Below are 27,958 nucleotides of genomic sequence, written 5' to 3' on the forward strand. Positions count from 1 at the left end.
TTCAACTAAAAATCTGGATCAAACAGCTTCTCTGCACTTCATTTCTAAAGGTCAGGCAATATTCTGGGTAAGAGACAGTGTCAGAACTCCCTGCCCCTGCTTAATTCCAGTCCAGGCCACAGAGAAAAATCATACAGGGTCTCCATGGCTGTCCACAGCTGGACATCTGCCCCAGGTCTCAGCTCATTTGATAGCAGCAGGATCCCTTTTTCCCACATACAAAACATAAAAGGCGACCATGAATCACTAATAAAGACAAATTACTCATCATTTAGGAGGAAATCCCATTTCACTGGGCAATCTCACATTGAATTAGTATTTTTACATGGTATTATATACCTATAATTCTTTATTCTCTTAATATCTCAGAAAAAAAAATGTATAGTTGCTTCTTTCCCTCTCAGCTTTTGCTATTTGGAGGCACCATACAAGCTACATTTATTTTTGGAGTACCATGGCTATAAATTGCATGTCATGGGATTGTCCCTCAAAGACATCTCTGTCTCAAAGAGAGCACTGCAGAAACTGAAGCACCACGCTTACACTACCACAAGTGCTAAGAAATGTATCTATATTTTTTCCAAATGCTTGTGCTTTCAATGTGGGAGCTAGTTCAGGCTTTTTCTGTATCTCCTATAACAAACACGAACACTACCACCCTAGCTGGGCTTGACAATTCCTGTGTGTCCCTTCCAACTCAGAGCATTCTGTGATTCCATGATTAGCGATCCTTACGCCCGTCCTTCCTTGCTAGCAACCGTGCAAAAATTCCTTCACTGCAAAAATTCCACCTCCAGTAAAATTTAGGAAGGCTTTGAAGACTAGTGTTAGCCTACAGAAGCTCACTTTCTGGATTTACACTCAGAACACTGAATTGCAAGCATCTTTGATAATTTGCACTACAGTAATTTCTTACATACACAACTCCACCTTGCTAATAAGTGATTCAGTACCAAGAGCATGCCAGGCATTTCCCAAACTCCCATGAAGACTCAGATCCCATCTGAGGGGTTTGAGTGACAGCATACACACATAAGCAACCTGTAGTTAAGATGAGGTTTTATTCTCATACAATGTGCCCCATAAAAATCAAGCTGGATAAAAAATGTCTGGGATATTCTACAAATCTAAGCATGCATATTAATGAGATATTGCAGTTATGGTATATAAAACTCTATCAAAGTTCACAGAATCCAACAAAAATCAAGGGCAGTGGCACCTCAGCTGTCTGAAAAGAAATATATTTGCTTTGTAAATATTAATGAACTTTATATGATGTCTGTAGGGAGAGATTTTAACAGGGAACACAGTCAGAAGGACTGAAGCACTTCATTTCTATTGTCCTTTCTCAAACATTTCCCAACAGGAGGTTATCATCATACAGATCATATATTATTATATGCAACCCCAAAGGGAGATGTTTGTTTAAATGTCCACAGGGAAGAGGTTATCATCCAACAGGCATCAGGATTGAAGTCAGGGGGGTGAAAGTGCTCTGTGATAAGTTTGTTTCATTTCAGGTTTGAGCACCCAACTCCTATAACAATAAGCAACAGTGCAAGTTCAAAGACTTATTTCCACACATGGAGAAGACATTTGATATGCACATTAAAAAATGCAAAAGCAAAAAGAATAAATGAAATTATTTATATAGAATGCATTTTTTTGTATAAAATAATCCATCACCATCTAAATTAAAGGATAAGATTTTCAATATGCAAGTAGAAGACTAAGGTTTTCTAACTTATTGGTTAGATCACAAACCCAAAGGGGCTTTAAACGAAAGGTGAAATTTCCAGCAGAAAAGGCTGAAAATTACATATAAAACCATTCCCCCAGCCTGAAAATATGCAGCTGGATTGAGGTTTAAATGCACAGTACCTTTTAAGTGTGTGGAAAAGCTGTCTGGAAGAAACCAGAAAAGAATGCAGAACTTGAAAAAGTCCTTCCTCACACATCATCAAATCAAGAAAATTTAGATGTGAGTTCCTGAAAGGCCCTAGTTTCTTGCAAGGGGGAGAAATCAGAAGAACACCTATTCCCCTGGATTTTCTGAGCATTCATCATGTGGATGAAGATACAGCAGCTGATTCTTAGTATTTCTTTTCAGCCTAAAAAAGAGCAGGGAAGTCCTACCAAGTGGTACCTTAGGTCTAATAGCAAAGATGAGACAAATATACTATCTGAGAGAAGTTCAATACTCCTGGTTCAAAAAAGCATCCCAAATTCACTTCTGGTAAATGCAAATTTACTCCTGAATGAAAGTGTGCTACTGAATCAGGATGAAAACAGAAAATAAGAGAGACATTCCAACACTGACCTTTTTATTTACAAGGCATAACTGCAAGTCAAAGCTGTGCTCTGTGCCATGGAAACCTTCATCTCAACTGTAAAATTATATTGCTTTTAAAGCTACTTAATTCTGCTTTCACCCTCACCAGTATTTATCATCTAACCACTGGTTGTTTCCCACTTATTTTACTAGCCACAAAGTATATTCATCCTTTTTTTTTTTTAATATAGGTAAAAAGAAAATAAGGCTTCAAGAAATTAATTCAATTTAGATTTAGTAGCTGTAAACAGTCTATGCTTGTAAAAGGTAAATTTCATTTTTTATCTCATGGGAGATCAGGTAAGAAGTAAGGAAAAACCCTGAGTAAGTCTCTGTATAGCCTTTACTCAAAAACTCTTTCCATGAAGCATTGCTTACAATTCCTGTGGAAGTGAAGAATTTCATAGCTCACCTAGTTTATTTTCCATTTTTCATTAATCCCAAATAAATAAAAGAATCACATAATCTGTCCTGAAGTCTAAGTAGGAAGGTCATATGCACCCTTAAACTGTTCTCACATTTAAATTTAAGCAATTTGTTCTGTATTAATTTTCAGTTATTTTATCTTGGAAGCCTGCCATCATTCCCATCTTTCCACAGGTCCTCATTGTCAATGCTCTCCACATCCACAGTGCTCTTCTCAATCTGTTCTGTCATTTCCTATTTCATAGACAGACCTATTTTTCACCTTCCCAGGAATACAGTAGGATACAGAACCTATGAAGTATGTGGCCAATATCATCTAACCTATTAAATGTCAGAATCATATATCTCAAACTATATGTCAAGATGCTGAAGCCTAGCAGCAATAAACTCATTCTGTTCCTCATAGGGAATGCACTCTGGCTATGAGGATCCATGTGGGTTTCCTGCTGCATATATTTGATTGTGACCTACTGTTGATGGCTGATGTGGTTGGAAATGATGATAGGAACTGGCCAGATCTTAGATGGGAAAGTGGAATAAAACCTAACAAAATATTCTCATTACAGTTATTTCTTTCATAACAGTTCGGTTCTTCATAGGGTGATCCGATGATTGCTTCAGTACGAGACTCCCCTAATGTATTTTTTTGTATTTCAGTATTATTTCACCCTCATGTTCCACACTGGACATTCTGTTTTGGAAAACACTGTAGGCAAGAGAACTGAATTTAAATCAAACCAAAGTGGCACCTTTCCAGAAGCAAAGCAGCCGTGTGAGTTTGTTGGGAACAGAGCATCCAAAGAAGCCAACCTGCACTCTGCAGGATGCCAGGGAAGGGCCGGCAGCAGCAAGAAACAAGCCTGAGCTCCTGCCCTGTGCAGAAGGGCTGCAGCCTGTGCCAGCAGTGCCATCCCTGTCCCTGGGGACTGTGGCTGGGCAGGCAGCCTGGCCAGCAGCTGCTGCCCATCCCTCCCACCTGGTCCATGTCTGCTGTGACTGCCAGCCAGACCCATCCCTGGCAGGCAGCTCCTCCGAGGAGCCTCCCAAAGGAGAATATCTCCACAACAGGAGCCTCCTTGCAAACCTCCACAGAGCAGAAGGAAAACATTATCCACCATCTCCCTCCTCTACCCCAGCTGAGCACAGCTCCTGCTAAACCCAGCTGTAACCCACTGATACAGTTCAGACACCAAAGCAGAGCAAAACATAAATCACAACCGATTTACTACCGTGAAGAGCTCAGAAGCAAAACAAAGATTGCTGCAGCAATTTCTCCATTACTCATGAAGTGTTTTATCCATGAATCTCACTCGAGCTACGTGGATTGTTATTCCTTAGTTACATGTTCCTACATACACACAGGATGAGGAACACCAGCAAATTTAGAGTCCCCAGAATTGCAGCAACATTAACTGAATCCTTCCAAAATGAAGGCTGGACCTCTTCTGGACAAATCAATTGTGTTGATTTGAGGAGCCAGTTAAAATGATCAGATTTCTGGCTGAAAGCCAGTACAAGTATCACAGGATGTTATCCTGATCTTTTTTGTCATGTAAGAAGTAACAAGAAGGAAAATAAAGCCACTGTTTCTACTTATTTTCAAATATTTTTGCACACTGCTCACCACAGTAGTAAGGCCCCTCCAAGCACCCAGAAATTACAAGGAAAAAAAATAAATCAAAGAAACAAAGCAAAATCTCAGCCCTGAAGCAGACAATTTTGTTAATTTAGTTACACGCCTGCAGAAGTTTGAAGCTATCCAGGCTCCTGCTATCATAACTGCTATTAAACTGCAAGGATAAAAAGAACAAATACTTTGGCAAATTTCAATTATTAGATAGTTAACTGCTGTAAACACAAAAGAACCCATGCAGAGCTCTGTTTTGTATTAGTGACACTCATTAGCTGCAGTGGAGTTACTGAAGGTGTTTTTGATGCAGTACACTAAGGTTAGACAGGGATGTATTTTTACAAGGATGTATTCAGTGAAAACATCTACACTATGCATGGATTTCCTCAATCCTCCACAAATTTTAGAGGGAAGCATTGACAGAAAGCCGTGGCTCCAAATCCTTCCTCCCAGTTTCATTTTGGTAACAAATGAGCATCTCAGAAACCACACCACAGGACATTGGCCTGGGACATCCCCAGCCATCATGAGCTCTAACAGTTCTGTCCAGGAGAGATACATCCTGCCTGCTTCTCAGTAGCTCTAGCAAAAATACCAAAACCTTTTCAACTTAATAAATAAAGTATTACGTGTAACAAAGACAGGCTTTGTCCGCTTCCCTTTATCACCCCTCTAACTAAACAGCAGCCTGAAGAACACAGAAGAAAAGCATTGCTGCCTTGGCAGCTGCCTTATCATTTCAGAAAATGAATTGTCTGTGGGGATGATACTTAGATTTGGGCTTTGGGGACAGCACTGAATCTCCCTGAGGCTGGTGAGAGAGCAGCTATACAGAGCAAGCAAATCATTTAAATTTTGTACCAGTTGAAAAGCATTTTTTTTTCTCGTCTTCAGCAAGATGACAGTGGCATGATGGCTGATTTTCATTTCAATCAGAGCAGCATATGATTACCACCTAATTAGAATGTAGAAATAGAAAGGAGATCATTTTTTAACCTACCCAAGAGAACAGAGCTGGGGGAGGGGAGGAGATTATGCTAATCAAGTGATACTGGCATATCAGAGCGACCAAAATAGCCGGATGAATTTTTATCGGCACCCTTGCTGTCCTTGAGGATCTGTCAGTGGCTTCTATTGAAACCTGCATTTTCAGAGCTTTATTTCTGAGTAATAAATGTTCTTTACAATAAACACATGTCACTGCAGGCCCAAACTAAAAGATATCGCCTTAGGCATAAATACATATAATTTTTGTCAAAATTTCACATGGTTTTGTTGACAACTATAAAACTGTAAACATGAAAGCTAACAAAACAAAAGTAAAAGTCATGCTGTCTTAAGGGGAGTTGTTTACATTAATATACATGTTTGGGGCTTTTTTTGCACTGGTTTTCATTAATTAAATATTGCCAGCTAGCTACTCCACTCCTTTCTGGAATACATGTTGAAAGTTAGTTGCTCTGCCCTAGGGAAATCTAACTGAGGTTACATTAAATGGAACTGCATCAGGCAACATTCTCCAAGACAAGCTGTCTCCATCTGCATCCTTCTGCAGAGATAAAGCCCAGACCTCATCTCTAGATGCCACTTTGTTTAATTGTCTCTGAAGAATGAAGAGCCAGAATTAGATTGCTGAGACCACAGAAATCAGGGGGTTAGAGAAATTAAAAACACAATAAAATTAATATTTAAATGATCTTTCAGGCAAGCCTGCTTTGTGCAATAGAGAGCTCCCTTTGCTCTGACCTCCCAGGCAGTAGCTGCTCATTACAATATCTCTCTCCAAACTGGTCACAGTACCCAGCACCACTTTAGCTGCATGAGATATCTACCTTTAGCTACATTAATAGTGGAAAACTCCCCCACATATCATATTTGGATGGAGCACAACATCAAAGGAAGCACAAGTACAGGACACCCAGCTTGGAGTGTGCCTAACTACAGAAACAGGGGCTTCCTCATGAACATTTTTGCCAGGAGGAGCATAGCAAATGCTATCCTGACCACCTCCCCACCCCCTTTAAAACAGAGTTCCACTAATTTCAGCTGGACTGGGATTTGGCTCATCCTGCTTTGCTGGAAATGTTCACTTTTTTTTTTTTTTTTCGGCTGTGGGATGATTTATAACAAGCTGCTAAAAGACAAGGACCTAAGTCTCATGTACTTCAGGCAAAATAAGAAACAAAATCTCTCTTCAGCAGTGAGTCTAATGAAAAGGAATTCAGAATGTGTCTATTTATTTCTCATTTATGTGCTTTTAATTTGTATCAGTTATTCCACTGGCAGACACACATTGCCATTGCACCTTCCTAGTTGTTCTATCAGGGCGTGTATTAAATGTTGTGAGATATTGTGCAAGAGAAAGAACAATACTTTGAATTAAATGTGCTGTTAAATTAAAGTCTTTTTTTGAGCAGTGAAAAAGTCCTGAGGCTTTCCATGTCAGTGTATTGTATGGTAAGGCACACACTGAGGTCTTTTTACTTTTCACCCTTTTGAGAAACACAGCAAAGCAGAAGTAGATAATTTCTATCATTGGAAACATTTCTATATATCTGCCACAAAACCCCAAACAACCCTTTCCCCATCACCCCCAATAATGTAGGAGGTCCAGTATTTAAAGCTGTCATAATGTTTTTGAGATACAGGAAATCAGCTAGTAACACCTCAAACCTTGCCAAATTATCCCAGAAACAAATATTCTGACCTGTTTAAAAAGCTTCATGTGCATTTTAAAATGAATCCCAGGGTGTAATTTCCTAAAGAGTGAACTCCAGTTCTATTTTGTGCTCTGAAGAATTCTATTAAACCTCTGGAGCACTTTGTGCAAAGTGAAAGCACAGTCGGCTAAGGAGATAGCCTAGGTGGTCTGCAGTAAATTAACCACTACTGCTGACTGAGGCCATACTGGGGAGCTTGCTCCAAGGGATTTCTACACTTACAGCATAACACCATTTACCAGCTTCTAAACTAGATTTGCCCCCTGGCTGCAAGTCAGCAAACCTGGGTGTAAAGCACAGCCAGAGATTAGTTTGACTAAGGGTTTCATTTCAAGAGTGGAAGGGTGCTGCTGTTGCTGCACAAAACTGAGTCCAAACCACTACCTAAAATATGGTTGTTTTTTCCAGACAACTTTTTGTAGTTGAGTTTTAGGCTGCTGGACTATGGTGGCTGTGTGTTGAGTAAATTACAATAGAAGTACCTCTCTGTTGCTTTGTAACAATTAACCTCAGAAAGCAGCTAACTCCATTTGCATGGTAATGAGACATTCATCTAAGTGACATCAGAGTTAAGCATGCTAATAAGTTTTTATACAAACACCTGAGGGGTCAAGCACAACCATGGGCTTGGATAAGAAAACCTTTTATTAAATGCAAATCACTTGTCTTTTAAATACTGTGACAGAGAAATTTGCAGGACTCTAACACAGCTTGCAGAAGTCCTTCAAGTCACATTTTCAGGCCTCTGGGCTGACTAAGGAATATAGCAACTGCTTTATTTATATTTGGAATTAATATCAATATCTGAAACATCTTCATTACACCATCAAAGGAAAGAAGTACTACAGAAAGGTAGAGAGGTGAAAACAAGAATATTCCTTTATCTTTCTCAAATTGGTCACAGATTCCTGGGCTGCTGGAAGGCAGACAAGACATGGCTGCTGTAGAGCACAACAGAAGACTTGGAAATTTATCAGCTTTCCTTCTTATTCACCTGCCTGGTTTTGCCAGGTATATTGCTATGGAGGGAGATTCCCTGGTGAGCATGCTCTCTATCTTGCACTAAAACTTCTTGAATTCAATCAGTCAATTCACATTCCACAATCAAGCAGTTTGAGACCTCGGTGAGTGTTTCGGTCCAAGGGCACGACTGGCTGCCAGACACCTTTGGGACTAAAGGAGCAGAACCTTCTCACAGGCAAGGCAGATTGCAGAGCAGAGGTTGAGGGGAAGAAGCTGACTTTGATTGATTTAACTCTGGCAGAGCCAAGGGTAGGAGGCCTCTCTTGCTCAGGAGAGGCTGTTAGCAGGACACACCAACTCATCCTGTCAGCACAGGCAGTACAGAGAGCAGGTTTGGCTCAGCGGTAACAGGAATGAGATGCAGACAGCACTCTGAAAAGCTGCCCTTGTGCCAGATCATTAGGGGTTTTGCTCCCAGACTAGAAAATGTGAATTTAAACATCCAGTGGGTGTAGTGGGAATTGATCTGTCTTTGAGCCAGAACTTTGTAGAAAGGACTATATCATATGGCTGTGTGCAATAAGAGGAGACCATATTAAAGCACAAAAACTCCCTTAATTCCATGGCTGTATGATGAGCTACTTTGGGGAAAAGATTGGGTAATGTATAATATTATTACTCAAAACACAAAATCTAGTCCAAGGGAGTAAGTGTACACACCCCTGACAGTGTTCAAGGCCAGGATGGATGGGGCCCTGAGCAGCCTGGCACAGTGGGTAGCATCCCTGCCCACAGCAGGGGCTGGAATTAGATGCACTTCAAGGTTCCTTGCAATGCAAAACATTCTGCGGTTCCATAACAATATAAAATGGATCAGATTGACACTTGACACAGTTCTTTTAAACCAGGTAACTATGCCCACATCGCTATATGCATTAAATGACAGAAATCCAGTAATGGTATGCTTCCCAAAGATCCCTTTTACTGCAAAAGTTACTGCCGTCCTTCATAAAATGAATTATCTTCATTTTGCTGCTGTCCTGTTTAAGACAAGTAAAACATGCTAGTATGCCATAATCTAAAACTTAAGGCAAAGGATTGTGGAAAAACCTCAGGAAGACAGTAAGCTTCATGTGAGAAAGCACAAAGTTGTGGATAACCAAACCCTCAAAACATATCTTGACAGAAATATAATACTCCACTTCCTTTGAAAATCAACAAAAACTCCGGGGGAACAGCTCTGAGTCATCATCATCATCACCAGTAATATGCAATAATTGCACCACCCATATGTCTCCAAGTGCATCAAACAGTGAGACCTCAGCTTGGTGAGGTTGGGATTCAGGATGTTAGGAAAAACACATTTAGGACAACAACTATGAGCCATAATAGTCCAAATTGAAAAATCAACTGTGGTGTAAAATGAGTAGGATAACTTCAAATAATTGCTTTGTATTTAGCCTGGACTCCTTTCACTGTCCAAATATTATAAACAACAGCTACTTAGTTACAGGTAATTCTGGTTAAATTGGAGTTTGTGAGGAGCAAGGCAGGAGGTGTACATACAATACAGACTCAGTTTTTGAGGAAGAAATGCTTATTTCTGGAGCAAAAAATAAAACTAAACCTTTTAGCCTATTTTGTAAATGATAGGGTTAAAATGAAGCTAGGAGAAATTATAAGATGGTAACCACCACAAACATACTGGTTTTAACCTTACACATCAAGGTGAAACTTAGAAACAGACAAGATCCCAAAAATATAAGTTTAGGGCTAAGGTGGTGAGATTTAGGCCCTAATAGTGTTAATCAAGTCTGTCCACCCCAAATCCCTGCTTCACTGCTCATCTTTCTAGCTGTGGGAAGCAACTGTGACAGCAGCAAAAGCCACAACAACCAAGTACTCAGCGCTGAAATAATCAGTGTCCAGACAGGTCTGCCCTCCTTAGTGCACCTCCAGGTTTGAAAACCTCAATTGTACCACTCAAATCTCAACATATTACTTCCTCTCAATCCAAATTTGGCAAAAAAACCTAACAAAACCACATAAACTCACTAAATTCATACCCTGATATATCAGATGCTTGGGAAAAAAATAGGCTCCTTGAATATACTAGAGGAAAAATATCACTAATTATGTCCTTGTATGCAGTGCTTCTCCACTGCATGCTTTGTTCAATGTTTTCTGACAAAATACCAAACAACTTCAACTGTCTGAAATCTGCTATAGTCACAAGGAAACAGGCAGACTGTCGCTTTAAGACATTATGATATTATTTGTTTTGCCACTTTTTTGCTGCACTTCTGCAAGCCAACACTAGGAATAGAGAAAGACAAACACTGGGAAGGGGAGAGATGCAGATCATTCTGTTAAAAGCATTTTTTGTCTTGTACAAACAATCACTATTATGTTGCCACTGGAAGATGACCAGTACTAATAAAAAATAACATATTTAGTGACACTAAATAGAAGTAAATACAAAAATTAATGAAAACATAAAATGGGAACCTACAGGTCTTTACTGTAAAGTGACCTCTGGCACACCACTGACATTTGGTGGCGGTTTCCAGTGACAACTGGTGTGCACATTTCCTTTCCAAGAATCTCCTTGTTATTACCCAAAAACTCTGACACTCAGAACCAGCTTAGGAAGAGAACAGTCTTCTGCTTTGCCAGGAAAGATTACAATGCACAGGAAATTCACAGAAAATGCACAGTATGGTTTCAAACAAAGGTATTTCCTTTGAACTCTAGTATAGCTTTTAGATATAAAAATCTTCCACTGGCTATAATGTCCTGACCTGACTTCAAGGCTCAAGCCTATGTTTACTCTTTTCACAGTTTTGGAGTCAAAGACCATAACCTTAAACAGAAATCTGAAAAAAAAATAATTTGCTCCATACCTCATTGTGATTCTTGCTTAACCATTCCTTAATAGTGCTAAGGGCAATGACAGCAGCAGGCTCGTTTGGAAAACCTGAAAAAGAGAAGAAATGGGAGATAAATAAAAGGTATAATTTCTTTTACATACAAGACAACAAAAACCTGGGTTGTTTTCCTTCTTATTCTTTAAAATATTTTGCAATTACAGCTGGTCAACTCCCTTCTTCACAGATTTGTACAAAGGTTTTAGGCAACATCTGTTGAATTTTTCCCCAGCTAAATAAATTGAAAATAGACACAACAATGCTTTATTGGATTTTTTTTCCTTGACTCTGGTTAAGAGAAGTCCACTGCTCAAGAGAAGAAGAAACAATAGAGAGCTATCATGTGCCATACTGGACAGGCAAGCATTCAAAACATATATCACAGTAACAAATACTGGGCTTACATTTCATGGCAGCAAGAAAAATTCAGACATTTCTTAAGGCATAAGGGCTTTCTCAAGGCTTTCTTTTTTTAATCCATCTGTCAGCAAAACCACACCACACTATGACCCCAATGCCATAGGCCTTATAAAGAGAGAAATGTTTGATTTGGAAATCTCTCAATTTATGGCCTGAATCATAAAAAACAACTTTGGAAATTAAAGAAGTCATGAAGCATAAGCATATGAACTTAAGACCTTGCGTTGCATGATACATTAGCAATAGCAATTCCCCCCAGCACTAAACAATAACAAAACTCTTTCCAGGGATACAGACTTTTTCTTTGATGGTTTCTACCTATCAAATCCATGGATGCTTTCATTACTTAGGCTCCTTAATTTAATTTTCCTTTAAATTCCTAACTTGGGGGCAGCAAATCGTTTCTGTGAGGATTTAAAAATAAAACCCCATAAGCTGCATGAATCTCTCTCAGTAGGTGAGATTAATAGAACAGGCTTTGAAGAGGTGGAGCTGCAGGCACAGTGGACAAGCAAGCAACAGGGTTAGAAAGAGTCATGAAATTTGGCATACAGCTGTGTAGATACAGCCTTTCTTACATCACCCTTGCACCATAAGCTGAAACACAGATACTGCAAAAAGTTATAAATTCTCAGCTTTTTGACTTATATTTTCTTTAACCCTTTTTCAGAATTTGTGCAATGCAAGATTAGGAAAAAATCCAACCTAAACCAAAATCCCTCCACTGAATCACATTCCCAAAACATCACTTCCTGTAAATTGACTCTGCAAAGATTTGCTCCAGCAGCATGTGTACTCTTCTGAAGTGACAGATGACAACAATTCATCAAGAAAAACAAGCAAAATACTCAGTTTTGGATTATATCAACACTTAGCATGTGTGTCCTCTGAATACATTTCTCAATAAAGCATATTTTTACATTAAAAAAAAAAGTTACCAAGTCCATGATAGAAAACTAGCTTAGACCCTACAAATGTTGCTGTGGATATTTCCCTTGCTGCTGGGAAAATAAATTCTTGTAACATTTAATAATGCTGCTGATGTCATCAAGGCATATGTCTCATGACACCAGCTAACGACCACTAACGAAACCCAGAGCGGGGACTTCCAGCAGCCTCATTTTCATAACACAAAATAACAGAGCTCTAAGCAGACCATCTGCTCAAATTAGTAATATCCTAGCTGACAATCTGGGGCTTTTTCACACAGAAATTCCATACCCTGAGTGTGGTAGCTCTGCCTGGACATAAAATGAACACCGTGCAGAGGGACAAATGCGTATTTCAGACAACTGATATACTATTGTTTATGCACTGAATGGTTTATTTTCAGAACAATGCTCCCTCCAGCAAGATTAACTTTTCAGGCTTGTTTTTCACTCCCTTGCAGCAGGGTAGCTGGCCAAAATGGTGATAAAGCACTGGATATTGTATAGAATCTCTCCATAAATTGTACACTGTTTAGAAACTGCTGCCATACTAACCATTCTTAAATAGAACCTTATCTAGAAAACTGGTTTTCAATTACTACTAAGTCACCACAATGTAAAGGAAACAGTGCTGCAACCTAAATAAACAGCCTTGAATTCTGTGTGTGACTTCAGAAAATATGTTGAAATCCATCAGAGTATTTTATGATCAGCTAACCCCCAAAAAGGATCATCTAATTAGCATTTTACACACATTTCTGCAAATTTTAGGGAAAGGATTATCTTACTGACTATATGCAGAAGCAGGATGGAATTAGCCTCCTGTTGCAAACCTTGCACCAGCACAAAAACTCCTGTGTGTCTGATTCTCAAACAGAAAAACATTTTTGTTTATGGACTGGGTTAAAGTAAGATAAAGCAAGATGGGATCTGTTAAAACACACTTTTGCATTGTTTTTATCTCTAGCCTACATTTGCCTGCTGGAACATTTCTGGTTTGCTCCCATCTGTACCCCCATCCCTCTTTCAGAGAAAAAGCAATCTCAGGAAGCACGTGGGAATCAAATTACTTGAGAGAAATGAGCTCGAGGTACCTCACAGTTTACTGACTGCTGGAGCAGCAGCTCAGGCAATTCTGGCTAAAGGCTCAATTTCACAAAAGATAAAACGGGTAAAGTAATGAGTGACAGTGGGCCATGTTACTGCAGTGAGTGCTCCTCCAGCATACTGAAAAGGACAAGGGCACAAAAAAGCACACATGGGCCATGAGGTTCAGGACTTCACTGTGTTTGTCTGCATGGAGAAAAAGAGAGGGTTGGCAGGTTGTATGTCATGGACAGGTGTGTGGGGAAGTGCACAGACCCACAGACACAGGTATCTAACTTGGACTGAGCTTTTTACATTCCCCACTGCCACAGCAAACACCTTGGCAACATACCCACCCATACCAAAAACCAGGGCAGGCTGTGTCTGCTTCCTGAAGAGCTGCTTCAGCAAGTGACAATTTTACGGCCACCATCTTCATTTTGCAGTGCCAAGTGATCACATCTCACCATCCATTACCAGGATCCCAGCTCCTTAAGTACAGCAAAATCCTGGATATGAGCAGGAGCCACTCTTCTGGTGCCCCTCTGAGCTCAGCAGCCACCCTTTACAGCACAGCTTTCATCATCACAGCTGATGGCACAGTGGGTACAAACCTTCTAACTCAGCAGGAACCAGGGTGTGCACCTTGCTACCATCACATAAATGCACCTCATCTGATCTCCAATGCTTTTGGTAGGTGTTTGCACAGACACTACCCACAGTGACAGCCTAGGAAAGCTTCCTTAGAGAGGTCTTCAAACTTACAAGATTCTGCAACTCTTTCCAGGGCTTTACCAACTTATTCCTGGAAATTGTAACCCTGACCTGTGAAACGGCTGGCAAAGCAATCCTTAGGCTATGACAGTCCTTGCAGTCATCATGGCCATAATTTTCCTGCAAAGGCATGATAAGATATGGCAGAATTATTTGGATGGATCTGATATGAAATAAATGTGCTGTTTTAGAGGAGAAGAGTGTGGAGGAGAACTAGGTAACTAGAGATACACACTGATATTTCCATTAAATTTTGTATTTCTTCCCTGGAATGCAATTGGAAAGAACATAAATGGTCCTGTTTCATCAAAGTACACAAAATATGCAGTGAATTCCCTGTTGATAGACACCCTTGTGTAAATACTCAGTCTTTTGTGCTTGGGGGATTCAGTGGAGAAACATTTAATAATTATGAATGTCTTTACTATGCCTAATTCATCTGTGCAATATCAGAAAAACATATACCAGCAGTCCATAGAATCATAGACTATTCTGAGTTGAAATGCACCCACAGGATCACAGAGTCCAACTCCAGCCCTGCACAATGTTCTTCAAAGCATAACAGAGCAACAAGGGTTTTGAGACACACAACTAACAGAAATCAATTTCAGGGACTCCCAAATTTTGTGGAGATGCTGGTAGCTTTATCTGCCTCTTTTACTGGGCTTGATCCAGTCTTACAAAAAATGTCTAACTTACAATCAGGTAATGCCACCTCCCCATGAAGAGCCCATTAACAAAACACTGGTATTAAGTAATCAAACTTGAATATGACCTACCTGAGGATTAAGATAACAGATTATAACAGGAGGGCTATAATACTAACAAGCAAATGTCAATCCAGAAAAATCACTTCAGTAAGCCGCAGTGATAAGTGTTATAATTTGTCAGTTCAACTGAGATAGCTAATGTTTTCTGTAAATCAACTCCTTCTGGTACAAAAAGGTCTCTATCCTTTTTTGCTAGCACAGCCTAAGTGCTAGGCAGGTTTTTATTAATTTAAAATGTTCCCTTCTCTATGGATTCTAAAAGGCTTGTCATGGTCTTATATTCTTATTTGCCAGTTTTAATGGTTTAATTTTGAAGCAAATCATGAAAAGAACCAAATGCACATCAACACAAATAATCATTATGTATTTTCATATTTTCCTCAGAAAAATATCTACACTGGCATATTTGTGCATATATCAAGATGTAACAGTTTGCAGACTGTTCCTGTGTGCTAAAATCAACCCTGAGTCCCACAGCTTAATCAACAAGACTGTTAAAACGGAAAAACTTCCATGTTTTACGTTTATAAATTTGTCAGTATGTTTACAGATATATAAATGATGCTCTCCAAATAGTAGCTTGTCACATTTTTAAACTGGGGGACTGCATTGAAGGCCATCTCTGCAGTCAGTATGACAGGCTATCTCCACCGTGCATCAAGTACTTGCTATGTGGGAATCATCAGCACCAGATGGCACGGAATACAAAGGTGCTTTAAAGGAAATAAGTGGGGAAGAAGAGGAAAAAAGGTACTAAGAATTTATTCTATACATGTTCTGAAACCTGATATGATTATTGGTACTGAAAATACCTTGTGAATCACAACCAACACATAAATAACTGCACTTCATTATGGCCATGTGGGTTAAGGCCAGCTGTTGACAATGCAGATAGTGCTTAGGACAACAAAAGAGAACAAATGAGATGCACAGCCCAGCATGCCTGAGGTAGGGTTAACTCAATACATCCACTTGTGCTTCAGCTGCGAAATAAACAGAATAATCTTGCAACTGATCCCATACAATCATCTTGTCAGAGATGTATTTTAGTAGTCAAAATTAATTCACTCATGAATTCATGTTGATTCCCATTACCATGGTAAATCCATTCTGTTTGGAGAGAGATGATAGTATTCTACCAAAAAGCTTATTGTCTTGCTATTCTTGAGCTTTTTGCCTTTTTTTCACTCACTCTTCCTTTTCTTTTTTAATTATTTTTTAATAATCATTGTCACATAGTGATTGAACAAACCAGCTAAGTTCCTACCTTGATCATTTTTGTGGACTCTCATAACTTGGAAAGAAAGTACCCTCATATGGATCGGCTATGTTGAAGACTAAACTGAAGAGCCATGAATCTTCTGCTAAATAACCTACCTTGCCTTATTGAACTCATTCAGCCAGAGAAAACCTTATTTGCTGTCCACTCAAAAACTAACTCTAAGAAAATGGAATTAAGTACTGTGAAAAGCCAGTAACCTTTCTGTTACCCCAAGAAACAAAGCCGCACGTATTCACTGTATCCTTCACAGACTGTGCTACACTAATTAATTATCTTTCTTGTAAAATATAGAAGGGGAAATAAGAAATCTTCAAAATGCATAAAGAAAACATTATTCTGAAGAAATCATTATACACTTCTCAATTGCTCCTAAGAAAGGTGCAAACCTTTGAGGTGAAAAAAATTCAGCAGCAACAGAAAACCACATGCAGTTCTGAAGAATCATTTCCACTTGCATTCAACTGACATGACAGATGCAGCTGGTGGAAGGTGGTTAATAAAGAACCTCACAAGAACTTTTCTGCTCTGATACAGTGACACTAAGCTGGTAGAGAATTGAAATAAGGGAGAGCCTTTCTTTATTTGCAGAAGTGCACTGAGTAAGACAGGGATCCCTGGTTAAGTCAGTCAGAGTCAATGCTGGCACCAGGGAGCATGATGGAACTCACACAAGCCAGCAAAATCAAGACAAGTTGGAGGTCAAGACACATGGACTGTCCTGACAAGCCAGGGCTTGCTCAGCCTTGGCTTGTCAGAAGAGGTGCCCAGGGTGTGCTGGCTGAGAGTGGCCTCTTGTGCAATCAGCACATCAACTCACCTGCACCATCTGCCGCTCAGGTGCTTTTCTGTTCCATTCTACATCTGGGCTCAGCTTAGGGATGCAGCTGGAAGTTGCCAAAAGGTGGCTACAGTGCAAGACAAACTAGGTCACAGCTGCTCTCTCTGAAATATGCAATATCACACCATGCTTCACTTCATGCTCTGCCATGTTGGTATCACTGGAAAAACACCTGCCCTATAACTGTGTTAAAAGTGTCAGCTGAGCAGAGACATACACTGTAATCATGTAGGTCATGTGAACAGAGGCTTGCACCAGTAAGTCTAAAGATTCCACTGAAGAAAAAATACATTTCAAATTTACTGAGTTGTTTGTAATTTATTAACATTGGAGGGGGGACAAATTTTTAGTGAAAATGCATTTACCTTTGGACTACTGAGGAGGAAGAGTGCTCCCCTGCAAGTACCTTACTGCAAGAAATATCATAATGCCATTCTGAAGGAGAGCTGTATGTGTGTAAGAATTTCACTTTTCTGCAGTAGTAGTAGATTCTTTTTATTAGAAGTCTAGGTTTTGGCTTCACTTTTCCAGCATTTGTAAAGGAGTATGCTTGCAGGGAATACATCACGGAGAAATGGATTCTGTAGCAGTCTTGTAAAAAAACACAGCAAGCAATACTTGGAGACTCTGGAAATCAAAACTGCTTTGTAGCTGTGCTGTTTACTGTGCTGTGTGATGGAGCTTTTCTGTCTGTCAGGGAATTTGTAATGCCCAAGCAGAAAATTAGGCTTCAAGATGAGCACAGTAGGGGAAAGATCAGAGAGACACCAGTGCAACACTGAAAGCAAAAAGATCTCACTGCTCTTGCCATTAGCATTCTCCTATGGGAGGAGAAAGCCTACACAATGCAAATGCAAGTGGAAGATATAATCATACAGGTAGTTTTGCAATTATAAAATCTGCCTATGAGGGTGCATATGCAATGTCTGTGTAAACTATACAGCTGTTTAAACACATGTATACAGCTGTTCCTGAGCTCAGGCACATCATTCTCCTTTAAATACACTTCATACCATAACCAGAATTGCTATTCCAGAAACAAACCTTGTACAAAGAAATGTTAATTGAAAGAGATCTCAAAGTGCACATGAGCTTTCTAATGCAGAGTATTAAATCTTCTCTTTTGCCATATATAACAAGCAAGTTGGGTTTAAGGGTGGCAACATAATACAGCCAAAGTAATTTGAAACAAAGCGTAAAGCACTACTCAGCTGTGAAATCTCCCATCATACACTGAATTGCACAGCAATGGGATATTGGCCTCAGTCTAGTAACAATTCCAACATGGTTAAATATTTATTCCACCCAATGATTTAAATAAAAATGCCCTGTTGTTCTCAAGTGTAGCAAAGTGTAAGGAATCAATCCTACCTTCCTAAAGTATCTCGCTAATGCCACAGGAGATAAAACCCAATCAAAACAACCCCCGTGCACCCACATGCTCTGAATTCCACTTGAAACTGGTATTTGCTCTTGAAACGTGTGGTGCAGGGCATTGGACCTCCTTAACCTACACTGACACCATTCCCAGGCCCCCCTTGACACACACAGTCTCCAAGCACCAAGGGATGATCTGTTCAGCAGTGGGAATAAAGTAATGATTCTGTACCTTGCCAAGCACTGTTCCTCATGGCATGCTGCTATTGATTGCAGGCTCCAATTGAAGGCTTATCTGAAGTAGTATTCTTGATGTGCCACCAGCTTACTACTAATATGTCTGCCACCATAGGCCAGGCAGGGGGAGAAGGGGTAGGAATTGCCATGAGAGACTCACTCCTCTTGCTGAGGGATCTTTATGCAGAGAGTGGGAGCCAGGAAAATGCACTGAGGAGCAGCAGATTGAGGTGGAGGAAGAGGAGGAGAGGCAGGGAGCATGGAACCTCTTGTGCAAGATGGGGAGTAGGATTTTGGGAAGAAGGGCTGAATGTTAGAGAAAATACCAGGGCTACCGGCTTTGCTGGAGCTTGTTGTCATCTCATTGCAGGGGTTCCATACTGTTGTCTCCTACCACAAAAGTTCCTTACCTTCCTGGTGTTTCTCCTGGGCAGCTCCTCAGAGCACTGCCACTTTCTGCCTCACAAAGCAACCACTGGCCCCAGTTCCCTTCTCACCCAGCCACCCCACTCTTTTATAGCATCTTCTTCTCACTGGTTACAGCTGTGGCCTGGTAAAGTCAGACCTGCTCCTATTCTTTGATAATTGGCCCACCTGCAACTCCTTAGGGGTGAGATTACTTTCTACACCATCTTTATTTTCTTGTATTCTATCCTCCTACAGGAGCTCTCAGTACTTTGTCTCGAATAGGCATGGCAAGAATTACAAGAACTAGGGGGAAACACATGCATGTAATGGACATAGGCCACCACAGCAAAATTAAGGAAAATGGCAGCACAGAAAGTCTGAGGAACTTCAGAGGAATGAAACATGCACAGGCAATAGTGAAAAAAACCCCACAAAATCACATGAAGAACACAGAGAGAATTACCAGCCCAGCTCTAGCCCTTAAATCACTTCCACTGTGTTCAATTGCTCCAGCAGATGCAAGACAAAGACCACGCTGGGTTATCTAAAACCAACAGAGCTTTTGGGGAAGGCCATGCCCGTACAAGAACAAACAAAACTATCTGACATTATTTCTACTGAAGCACTGCTCTTATCTCCTCTCCAAGGGAAATTAAAGATTTTCTAAGAGCACATAATCAGCTGAAACAATATATACTTACTCCTTGTGAAAGAAGTAAAAAAAAAAAAAGGAAATAAAATTGTTCTTTTATCTTTTTTCCCAAAAGACATATGAGGAAGAAAGTTATAGGGCAGGTTGGGTGAAAAAGCAGGACACTATGTCTGGCCCATTTAATCTACTTAGTTTAGTCTTTTTAACAAAAACATTATTGATTTTTGGTTTGACTTTATTATTCACACTGGGGATTTTTTTTCAATTTTAGCCTCAGACTGCAGTAAACCATAATAAAGGGTCACACCAGCAGCTATTGTATTCAGGAAATCTACAACAATTCACACCTGAAATATTTCCATCTAATGTGGAGTTCAAAAATGCCAGTACACTCGGGAGGAACAGAGAAGGGGTGCATTCTAAATTTGATGTTTAATGGCTTGTTCTTCACCCTGCAGAAAGGCAATTCATGCTACTTGAACACATACTACATGCTCGCTGATAAAAAAAGTGCTTGTGCAGGTTGTTGGACTTGATGCATCATTGCACTAGCTCAACAATTTTATGCATTAATTTTTTAAGAGAAAGAGCTTTTTTCCCCTTGCCCAGATGCTGCTTTCTGTAGTAGTCATTTCTGAAGTAGTCATTTCCATAGTAGTCAGCTCCACATATCCTTCTTTTGTGTCCTGCAAGGACCACAATGTGCCTTATTTGCTTTTATGTTCCTGCATCTATCAGCAACTAGCCAATCTACACTATTTATCTTCATTTCAGGATGCACTGCAGCAACAACTTTTTAAACAAAAACTACAAGGAATCCACTAGCACCTCTTCAACCTTCCCCCAAAGCTGCAGTGAAAAACCTTTCTGCATGTTCTGAGATTACAGCACTATACACAACAGCTGAAAAGCAATTGGAAGACTGTTAAAGTTTGGAATAATGGGAAAAACTGGCTTAAAGCAAGAGTAAGGAAAGATTGAAATTTAAAACTCTGATTTCAGCAAACCTGCCTGGTTAAAATTGTGCATTACACACTTCTGATGCCCTTAGCAAGATCTCAAATGCTAAAGAGTATAAAAATAAATTAATGGGTAAAATATTAAAATAACCTTATGTCTTATAACACCCACATCAGAACACTTTTGATTAACAATCCCCCCAAGAAGCAGTTGCTTTCTAAACCCAATACTGGTAGCTGATCAACAAAATAATCCAGACCTCATCAGATAATTCAGGGTTTCAAAAGATCACAGTATTAATTGTTAAACAAATTTTTGTTACAAATACCTAACATCTCTGATTTGCATTTCACTCACAATTATGCTTTTATCGAGTCTTGCATTCTTCAGTCAAAAAGGAAATTAAATAACCAGTCAATGGCACATGCAATTCCAGAAACTCAAATCCAATTTAGTCTTGATATGAACTTTAGGTCTTATTGAACCTGTTTTAAGTAGCATTTTCAACATGCAATCTGGTTAAGTTGCCAGTATATTGTTGGGGTTTTTAATTGTATTTATATAATTGTATGAGCAAACATGGGCTGATGTAGAAGGAATGGGATTTCCTAGCCTTCAGAAAGGTGTAACAGACATCAAAATTTCTGGTTAGACCAACAGCAGTAAATCCAGCCTTAAAGTAAAATTATTCAGTTTTGTGAGATGCCATTTTTCAGGGGGAAACATAAAGCCCAAACACACATATTTAGCAAGTAATTTTGAACAATATTCAAACTGAAACAGGGTAAAAAGCAGTGACAGAGCAAATGACAATTACTGTAGTCAGAAGGAATGTCCGGATTTGAAACAAAAGAACCAGTGCTATTGTTGGTCAGATCAAGCAGTGCAGGATTTGGAAGACTGAGAAATCTCTCTTGTCCAACAATGCAGTACAAATAAGAACCTGATCTCGACAATTTAAATGTAAATTTCTTACTACCTGTCAGACAAGCGAGATTTAAAGACATGCACTTAAAAACCCAGGCATCTCCAGACCCAGTCTTAAAGTGAAAATAGACCTGACACCTCAATTTCCATCTAAATGTGGCCATGAGGCTGCAAAGGGGTCATGTGGGTGGGGCAGGCCCAGATAAGGAAATGGGAGGATGGCCAAATTCCAAATATGGTCATGTGGGCAGGGCATGCAAAAAAGTAATGGGGCATGCCCAAATAAGGAAATGTGGGCATGACCAAATGCCAAATATGGTCATGTGGGCATGGCCAAATTCCAAATATGGTCATGTGGGCAGGGCCAAATTCCAAATAGGGTCATGTGGGTGGGGTGTGCCCAAATATGGTCATGTGGGTATGGCCAAATTTCAAATATGGCCACATGGGAGCGGCCAAATGCCAAATATGGTGATGTGGGCAGGGCCAAATTCCAAAAATGGTCATGTGGGCAGGGCATGCCCAAATACAGAAAGTGGGCGTAGCTAGGACCCAATAAGGAAATGCCTCTGGGAAACAGGGAATCCCAGGCAGATTAGCAGAAGGGATATGGAAAAGCATTAAATGCGTTGCATGGAGAACCCACATTGATTGTTAAACAATGAGGCAAATGAGGGGAAATAGAAGATTTTTAATTGGGGGATATGTAAAAAGAAGTTGTCAATTCAGAGAAGCTTGTTACCTCATCAAAAATAATGTTAGACTTAGAATCAAGCTTAGGGAACAGTTTAGTCAGTGTGATTTCCATTAATTTTATCAAAGCGTCCTCACTACACATACAATTACACTCAAGATAGTTCACTTTATCATGACAGCTGCACATCTGCAGATTGTGAAAAATACCAGTGCAATGTTGACTTGGGTTGGGATTATTTCAGTGAATTACTGGTATGCAGACAGTAGCCTCCAAAGCTCAGTTTTCCTCTAACCTCTGGGAACAGAGATCAGTTTAAAAAAGCCCCAAAACTGCACAAAGGATGGAAAGTTGTATTATGTATCAATGCATGGGTCAAAATCTAGAAAGAGAATAACAGTACCATGGAGTGAGGGGGAAAAAAGAATCAGAAACAGTTTTGCAAGTTCCTCTTGCAGGAGGTGGGAGAAAATTGGGGAGTGAGGGTGTGATGTTGAGCCTGGGAAAGGTGAGGTTCAGGGAAGACCTTTGCATCTCACTAGGTAAATCTAATTTTAGGGACAATACGCTAAATTAATTTTCCCCAAATTAGGACTGTTTTGCCCATTATGGTACTTGGCAAATCATCTCCCTGTCTTTATCTTGGTGCACATATTTCCTCATCCCCTCCTGTCCTGCTGAGGAGGAAGAGAATTAGGCGAGTGGCTGGGTGGGCATCTGTCAGCCAACATCAAGTCACCATACAACCACAGGTTCCTCTGCCATAAAACATTTTACATGTTCTACTCTTTTTTCTTCACCAAAACACACAACTTGAAAGCCTGCAAAAAGAAGTCCCAATCACATGCAAGAACAAGTCCCAATCCCAGTAGTCACAGTAACTACTAGGAGACAGAAAAAGAATAACATACATAAAGTTTGAGGTGTTATGCCACTCAAAGTCTGAATATTATTATTTTAAAATATTACAAAGAGGAAAGGCATAGTTTCTATATAAACCATTTTAGAATAAGTAAAAAATAAATTATACTAGCACTGTAATGGGGGCTAATCAAGTTGTGTTGAAACCACTGTATAACGAGCAGCCTTAACTTAAAAGTATTCTAGGACTAGAGAAGTAAAGTGGTGGGCATCCAAATGAAAGAAGGATCTCTAAACTTCAGAAAGGTTAAGGAAGAAGGATTTGTATTTCTTAGAAAATAGGAGATTACAATTAAACCTCTGTGAAATAAAATAGTTCGAAGAAACTAGAAGACTAATTGCTGCAGGTTATCTGAGTTCATGCAAGCACCAAAAGTCAAATTAAGACATCCCCTCTCCAGCAGGAATGTGAAGAAAAACCCTCTAAACTGATTGAAAGAGCAGGAAGAAGGAAAGAATGTTAGCAGTCAGACATACTTTTGCAAGCAGTTTACAAACTGCTTAGAACACATTTGAAAGAGCTTGTGTGCAATAACAGAGTTAAGGGAGGAAACAATGAATGCGTGAGCTTCTGGGACATTTATTGGGCTAAAGTTTTAACATCAATTTTGTTTCTCATGATTTTCCATCAAATTCACCATCTAACTTTCTCATGTGCTGCATGGGATAATACCACCAGAAACACACCAAAAAAGAAGTGATGCTTGAAAGGATCAAAGTACTTTTGAAAATCCAGTAAACAAATAAAAAAGGCCACAATCCACTTGGAGCAAAGCAAATTCAGAATGTGGAAAAACATTACCTTCTAAATCCAGTTATAAGAACTGAAGGTTAACCTGTCACACCCTTGTTCCCCCAGGATGATACTGTCTTAAGCACTGAACATTATAGACAGATAATTCAGGATTGGACTGAAGCCCATGATTATCTTCTAGCATTTACTGTGTGGATATTTTGATTTATCCTCGAGAAAAAGAGAATTTCATCATCACTCCTGACATTTTTGGGGAAGAGAGCAGCCTTACAATTTAGAGATCTGTAGATAGTAATGTATTTAGTAGGCAGTGACAAAAACAAGCAATAAATACCAAGTAACCTAAATAGCATAGATCATACATTAAAAGTTACAAAATTAAGGCTACACATGAAATTCAGACAGAACCATTTTGTTTAGTAAGTAGAAAATCAGTGAAATATGTTGACAGTAAGTCATAAAAACAAATAATAAAAATAAGTAGATTAAAAAAAACTGTGGAGGTAAGGGAAAATTTAAGACATCAAGAATGATAAAATGTGGAGCCAAGGCTGAAATTTATTCAGTACAAATATCAAGGTGACCTCTTGCTAGCAGAAAGCTTTGATACCATGAAACTTCAATAATTTGTGGAAATTGGTCAATCAAGCAGACATAACTTGTTATCAAATCCAATTTTTTAAAAGTAGATAATTTCTTGAAATCATGCAATTTTAAATTAATATACTTTTATGAACTTTAAGCCTATATTTTATTGGCATTAGTGCTGATGGAGAAATGTTTCTATTTATTCCTTTTCAGAAAATGCTCAGCTTAGTTAAGGTCAGCATAAATGCCATGTAATCAACATGGAAAACTCAGAAGAAGGTCAATGACTAGGAAAGAGTCTTGAAAACATGGGACAAGTTAAGAAAGGATTTGGAAGCTAATTATTTACCCTCAAATGCCTCAAATTCCACAGCCAGAACACCACTGACTGCCCTTAGCAAGACAATTTTGAATATGCTGTCATTATTAAAGAAATTCAAGGCCAGAGTAGTTACATATTCCCACATCACTTGTGTACAACTTTGGAAAATACCAACTGAAAATATTTGTGGGGAGTTACACTCAAATTTGTCAGTTGTACATTCTCTAACTCTTGGCCACCAATCAGGGTAATGACAGTCACTGCCTCTGGTTACTGATGGTCAATAAAACATGGACAACTACACCACACTACACAACTGAGACAGGTATAGGATTCCATAAAATGAAATCCTCATTAGGAATGACATGGAAGCAATGCCAATATGCATTCTCATTACCTGAGTCATGGCTAGCAGCTTTGATTAAAAGGGAGCTTTGAATCTCACTGTTTTTTTGGGGGGGAAGGGTCTACTACACATCAGTGATTCATTGCTTTACTGAAAACTATTAAATTGTAGCTTATAATGTTGATAGCAAAATACAACAGAAGATTTCTAGGGCACTGGCTGGCATGGCCAGCACGTAAATAGCATCATTGTTTCTTCCATATTGTTTCTAGTACTGTGAAAAAACTATCAGGTTTCCTTCCTTTTTCACTTTGTAAACTAGGCAAAAAGGGAAAAAGAATCTCTTAAGCAGTGCCAGCTTAACGGCAGAATTGTTCTTTACTCTCATTCCTAAAGACAGGAAAAAGCCACCCTGAAAACCAAACCAAACGGAGAAGGCTACAACCAACCTGCAAATACAACTCAAAATGCCACAGGACATGTTCCTAATAGCACTAGGCTAAAAAATAATGTTCTGGCCTCCTAACAGTCAGCTATAGAGAGTTTACTGCTACAACAAAAAGAATAGTTAAAAACCTATCAGTGGCAGAATGTTTAGCACCTATTACAGACACAAGTGTAACTACCTAGTGGTAATTAAGGGCGTAAGAGAATGACTAATGCTCTGAATCCATAAAAGTGCATTGGTTTGGAAGCTATTATGATTGCACTGTCTGCAGCTCACAGCCTACACTGGGCAATTTACAGTGATAAGCATTCTGCATAAAACTGATACTCCATTCTTCCAGCACTGGATAATGAGCTGGTACATAAAGCTGAAACTACACACCACACACTGGTCACCACTTGAACAGTCCATTTATTCTCCTCCTAAGGATGCACCTGTTTTACCTAATCTTAAATTCCACATATTCCTATGCTGTGTTTTTCTCATCAAAATGCTAAACACTTCATGTGGTGTCTTTTGTGGTTTAGAAATAGGTTTTTGTTCAGCAAAACTGAGAAACAAAAAAATGGATGAAGAACATACAGTACAGGCTGGCTGGTAGCTAGAACAAATGCTGACATTTATATCAGCTCTTATTTAGCTCAGGGGTTTCTGAACCAGGCCTTCCCCATGCACAAGTGGCATAAAATTATTCACATTGAATAGCACATTTCTCAATGAGTGACCTAGAAGTGCTACTCCACTGGACTAGGCAACCCAAAATTTGGTTTGTAAGAGAAAAAAGTCACAAGGTATGATGAAATATTATATTTTCTATATGAGATACTCCCTGAAAATGAAGGTTTAATGTTTGTATTCCAGAGAGAAATGAAACAGAAGGGGGCAAAAATTCTTCCCCTGCCACAGCATCGCATACAAGAAATTGTTACCCTTTAAATTATACCATATTTCTGCTAAAGGGTTCTTTCAAACATCAGAGAGAGAAGGGGGGCAAAAATGATATGCTGCATTGTCCAAAACTAAATTGGAAAATGATAGATACAGATTATCATCTAGTAATTTATAGGAAAGCAAGTACTTTCATTCTTTTGTATATAAGTAATATACTGAAAGGAATAAAAGAGATTTACAAATTGTTTACAAATGAAACTTTAAAGCAATGTTCTTTTCAAGGGGCTAGATACTCATACAAGAAAAAATAAGATAAAGTCTTCCCTGCCCAAATCAAATATTGTTAAAAAGGTACAATGCCTTGGACTAGATTTCTCCTCTGCAGAGCTCAATGAAGTTATTCAAAGTGAATAGGATCAACTACAAAAAACCACATTTATTCCTCTTGATATTTCACAGCTAGTGCAAATCACCATGGCTTCTCTGAAATCAGTGTGCTCCAACATTAACTTAGTTCTGTTTCCATTTAGTTACCAGATGGAAACCTAAAATCATAGCCATAGATAGAAAAAAGTACATTAGTAAGTAAAGAACATTACTGTGAGTACTGCTATGAGTAGGCCAGTTAAAGGAGTCCCATATTCCCCAAGTAACTCTAGAAGCCACACAGCTGCTGCACAATCCCAAGAAAGAGATAAGAAGAATGAAGAAAGTTAAGCAAACATCTACCAAAAGTTCCAAAGTTCTCTACACAGCTGTCAGAGTAAATAATTTTCTTTAGGCTGCCATTGTTTTCCTTTCCATCTGGAACCAGCTTACCTCCTGTTCCCTGGGACAAAATCAGAGTCTGTGGGAAGCTATAACCACTTAGACCTGCCAGCAATATTAACAGAACCATGCAATGGCTTGGGTTGGAAGGGACCCTTTTACAATCTAAACTTCAACCTCAAATTTTTGCTGTTTTTTGCAGTAGCCATAACACATCCTGCCAAACCAAGGAGTTCCCATGTGATCAGGCACAAAATCACTCCACAAACACAGTTCAGGTTGTTCTCTCTTCAAGGCAGGAACTTGTAAGCCACTGTGACTTTTCCTCCTGAGGGCTTACCCAGGAGCTCTGTGATCCACATCAGTGATGGATGAGGGGTTGGGATGCTCTCAATAACCTTTCTCACCCCCGCCAAGCCCTCTGACTGAGAGGGAGCAGTTTGTTTATGGGCGGCGCTGGTGACAGGCACAACAACAAGTCCCCTCATTCAGTCAAATGGGTGAGTTGAAGGATTAGTCTGTCATGCCAGCACAGGGCCTCATTTTTCTTCTGTGCTACGTGGGTCAC

General features: G+C 39.4%; 1 protein-coding gene across 3 annotated transcripts in view; it reads right to left on the reverse strand.

Annotated features, from left to right (window-relative positions):
• MACROD2 (mono-ADP ribosylhydrolase 2) overlaps positions 1–27,958 on the reverse strand; it is an 848,022-nt gene that overhangs the window by 238,596 nt on the left and 581,468 nt on the right. For all 3 annotated transcript variants that reach the window (XM_058019700.1, XM_058019699.1, XM_058019698.1), the window contains exon 8: positions 10,975–11,048. In XM_058019700.1, coding sequence (XP_057875683.1) covers positions 10,975–11,048 — 74 coding nt within the window. The remainder of the gene's footprint in view (positions 1–10,974; positions 11,049–27,958) is intronic.

The sequence above is a fragment of the Melospiza georgiana genome, chromosome 3 (genome assembly GCF_028018845.1).
Source record: "Melospiza georgiana isolate bMelGeo1 chromosome 3, bMelGeo1.pri, whole genome shotgun sequence".
NCBI classification, from domain to species: domain Eukaryota; kingdom Metazoa; phylum Chordata; class Aves; order Passeriformes; family Passerellidae; genus Melospiza; species Melospiza georgiana.